This window comes from Drosophila sechellia, unplaced genomic scaffold, assembly GCF_004382195.2.
Source record: "Drosophila sechellia strain sech25 unplaced genomic scaffold, ASM438219v1 U_73, whole genome shotgun sequence".
NCBI lineage: Eukaryota > Metazoa > Arthropoda > Insecta > Diptera > Drosophilidae > Drosophila > Drosophila sechellia.
In genome coordinates, this window is record NW_022611337.1 from 1,211 (window position 1) to 5,312 (window position 4,102).

Below are 4,102 nucleotides of genomic sequence, written 5' to 3' on the forward strand. Positions count from 1 at the left end.
CTGTTAAAATCTATGAACTGTCTTGGTAATCTTCCAAATACTAATTCATATGGACAATATTCATGAACTACCGATGGTGTTGTGTTGAAACAATAAGTAAAATATTGTATCCATATATCCCAATCGGTTTTGTCAACAGATATTTATGAGCGAACATACTCGTTGAAAGTTCTGTGACTTCGTTCTATTGTTCCTAATGTCTGGTGATGGTGTGCTGTTGAAGTAATGTTTTTTATCTTCATATATTTGCACAGGTCGTCTATAATTTGGTTTTTATATTCCGTTCCCATGTCCGTTATTATTGTTTTCATTGGACCGTACTTTAGAATAAAATTTTCGAATATAGCCTTAGCAACTGATCTTGCACTTTTATTTGGAATAGGTACCGTTACCAAATATTTTGTTAAATCGCAAATGATACTAACAGCACACTCATTTCCGTTTTCTGATCTTGGCAGTGGACCAATGGTATCTATCAAAACTATATCAAATGCTGCTGCTGGCGTTTCTGTTATCGTCAAAGGTGTTTTAGTATGTTTTGTTGTCTTGCTTGTTGACATTTTAAACATGTTTTAGCATATTTACTTATTGCCTTTGTCATTTGTGGCCAATAATAATAGTTTTTTTTTTTTCCTCAGGGTTCTAGAAATTCCTGAATGGCCTCCTTCTGATGGATCATCATGATATTTAGACAGTATTGCTTTTATTTGAACCTTATCATTTTTATCTATCTTAGTCACCTTGTTTAATAGCGCTATTTTTAAGTTTTTTAGTATTTTATTGCCCTTTTCTTTAAAATTCTTTATAGTGACAAATTCGAAGATTTGTTCACTTGGTGACAATTGTGTTTGAATGAATGCTATTTACTATATTCTTGCTTCTTCATTAAGCCTTTGAAAGAATTGATCTAAATCGATTATTTCATTAGAATAAAAATTAGTCATATCAAAACGTGTTATTATTTGTTTTCCTCTTTTCAACAAGCACTTATGCTTGTCTATTTTGAGTATAACATATTTTTTTGGCATCAATGTTATTGATTACCTGATAGATATTGGGCATTTTTATATTTTCTTTCTTGTTTGGTTCATGCAATTTTTCACCTGCGCAGGTATTTTTCTGTCTTGTTGTAGATCTTGTTGTGACCTTTAGTATCTGTCTATTCATCGCTTTAAGTTCTCCGATGGTTATTCGTAGTGTTGCGTCGTTCGTGAACGAACGAACTAAATTGAACTATTCACCAAACTGAACGAACGAACTAGGTCTGCCTTTAAAGTTCAATATAGTTCGATAGTTCAATTTAGTTCACTTAGTTCAATATAGTTCACTTAGTTCACGTCGTTCATTTTGATCTCTTACCCTGATCGGTTGTTCGTTGTTCACTTAGTTCGATAGGTCGGTCTGAGTTCACTTAGTTCGATAGGTCGGTCTGAGTTCACTTAGTTCGATAGGTCGGTCTGAGTTCACTTAGTTCGATAGGTCGGTCTGAGTTCACTTAGTTCGATAGGTTGGTCTTAGTTCATTTAGTTCGAAAGTTCGCTTATCGAATAAGCTGATTAATTTTCGCATACATTTAAAACTACGGTTTACAAGTTTGTGCGTATCTATGGCTTCAAAACGAAAGCATAGCAAAGTTTGGAATTGGAAGATGGAGTATAGAGAACAAAATATATGCTGTGGTTTCCGATAATGCTGCCATTAATGTCAATGCCATTAAAACAGGAAATTGGCCACATATACCATGTTTTGCACATAGCTTGAACCTAATTGTGCAAAAAGGACTCCGCGAAATCAGCGTTGTACAAAACAAAGTCAAACTCATTGTGGAGTTTTTCAATCGTAGCACTTTCGGCCTTAAGTAGCTGAAGTCAACTCAAACCCAATTGAACTTGCCCGATCTCAAATTGATTCAAGATGTGTCAACTCGTTGGAATTCAACTTTTAAAATGCTAGAAAGGCTTATTGTGTTGAAAGATGCTCTTATATTAACACTTTCTACTCTGCGTTCTGAATTAAACTTATCTCAGAATGAGTGGGCGATAGAAGAAGAGTTACTGCCTATATTAAAACCATTCATGGAGGTAACAGAAGAAATATCAGCAGAAAAGAATGTAACCCTTTCAAAGGTTATAGTTCTTGCGATTTTGCTACAGAACTGTTTGAATAACAAAACGCCTAAGGATAAATGTGTTGCTGCACTTGTTGCAGTTCTAAAAGCTGAGGATGAATCGACGATTTTGCAAGCTGGAAAGTAACGAACTCTACGCAGAGAGTAACATTTTAGATCCTCGATTTAAAGGTCGTTGGTTCAAGTCAAAAGAAGAATACGAAAAAGCTGTTTGTAATCTTAAAAGGAAAGTAACTCCAATTCGTCTCAACAGCGAAAATTATGAATTCGAATCACCTGCGTTTGAAACTAATTCAGCCAATCAGAGTTCGGTTTGGTGTGATTTTGACAGTGAGTTCAAGAACACGACAAAGGCTGCAAACACTACCGGTTCTGCCGAGAAAGAGATGGAGATGGAAAAATACCTCGAAGAGGAATTTATACCGAGGACTGCTGACCCTTTGGTTTGGTGGGAACAAAGAAAGAAATTGTATCCGCATCTATATTCTTACAGCCTTAAGCGACTATGCCTTATGGCTACATCAGTTCCTTGCGAACGCCTATTTTCAAGTGCTGGGGAAATCATCCGAAAAAGACGGATGCTACTAAAACCTAATAAAGTGGAAAATCTAATGTTCCTTCATAGCAACATGTAGATGGATCACAGGTATAAACATAATTTTATCATATGTTATTGAAAATGTTCCCTAATAAACTTCTCTATTCTCTTTTCAGAAATCAAATAAATGCATTAAAATTACTATATTATCTGTTTGTAAACTCTTTATTATTTCTTATTATTATTATGTATAAGTGTTTTTGACATAAATTGAATAAATAATATTAATTTTCAATGACAGCATTGTATGAAATAAATTCATAAAATTTTTTTTTTTTGAAGCACCTTTAAGCAAGTTTAAAAAATGAACGATTGAACTAAATAAACGACCTAGTTCATTGATTTTAAACGAACGAACGAACTTATTCCTCAAATTGAACTAGGATTACCCAACACTATTATTCGGGACAATGCGTCTGCAACATGATTATCTTTCCCATTGCTGTATTCTATTAAGGGGGACAGTGGTTGCTGATTTTTGGATGTGGTGTTGCCACCAGTGTTCTTGTTTGCTTGCGGGGGATTTTGGCTGGTTGTGTGTGACTTGGTGATGGATTATGGTGTGGATGAGCCAGTCTACTCGCTCTCATCATCGTCGTCCACGTCGGACTCCTCCTTCTTTCTCTTCTTCGCCACCTTTTTCGCGGGTTTCGCGCGCTTCTTGGCTCCACCACCGTTGGCACTGCTGCCACCATTGGCCTCGAACTCCTTGACGGCCCGATAGTAATCGTCCTTGGCCTTAGCAGCCTTGGCCTCCCACTCAGACTTGTCCTTCATTGCCCTCCATAATTCGCCACCGCGCTTGGCCACCTCGGTGACCTTGATGCCGGGATTCTCGAGCTTGATCGACTCGCGGGCACTATTGAGCCACAGCATGTAGGCGGAGAGTGGGCGTTTTGGCTTATAAGACATATTTGAATGTGTTTTTGTTGAAACTATTTAACAAGTGTTACACTGTGCAATCGAAGTTTATAGATTGTGGCCTCTCCTAAAATGGTTTCTTCAATAATCTTTTTTTTTTTTTTCATTCTAGTTTTCTGGTATTAAAAATAAAAATTTTAGATCATCTTAATTCAAAATACATTTTGGGTGTGTTTTTTTTTTTTTAAATTTTATCTGCTGTGCTTATATAACGCTTCTTTATTATCTTTATTAATATAAACTGAGCGACTGTTACGATCGTCAAGATCAAAAGGAGTAACCACAGTGACTGAATGTCTTCTGTATGGTCGACTATTTTTAAGTTATTGACCACATTGGCCGTATTATCTTTTGTCTGACTATCGTCAGATCCAAACCAACCCATTTTTGTATATATATTTTTTTTTTGAATTCTAATCTAGATAAAGTCAATACTACGTTTGTACTTTTACTTA

At 35.8% G+C, this 4,102-nt stretch overlaps 1 protein-coding gene and 1 long non-coding RNA gene across 2 annotated transcripts; one reads left to right on the forward strand and one right to left on the reverse strand.

Moving 5' to 3' along the window:
- The first annotated feature begins 2,519 nt into the window (after window positions 1-2,519).
- On the forward strand, window positions 2,520-2,961 carry LOC116803361. Its single transcript, XR_004363581.1, has 2 exons — window positions 2,520-2,774; window positions 2,843-2,961. It is a non-coding gene; the product is annotated as an uncharacterized LOC116803361 (long non-coding RNA).
- Window positions 2,962-3,171: 210 nt separating this feature from the next.
- On the reverse strand, window positions 3,172-3,668 carry LOC6621331 (high mobility group protein D). The gene has a single exon (XM_002045466.2). It carries the CDS (start codon window positions 3,636-3,638, stop codon window positions 3,303-3,305), a length of 336 nt encoding a protein of 111 aa, XP_002045502.2. The 5' UTR covers window positions 3,639-3,668; the 3' UTR covers window positions 3,172-3,302.
- Window positions 3,669-4,102: the final 434 nt, after the last annotated feature.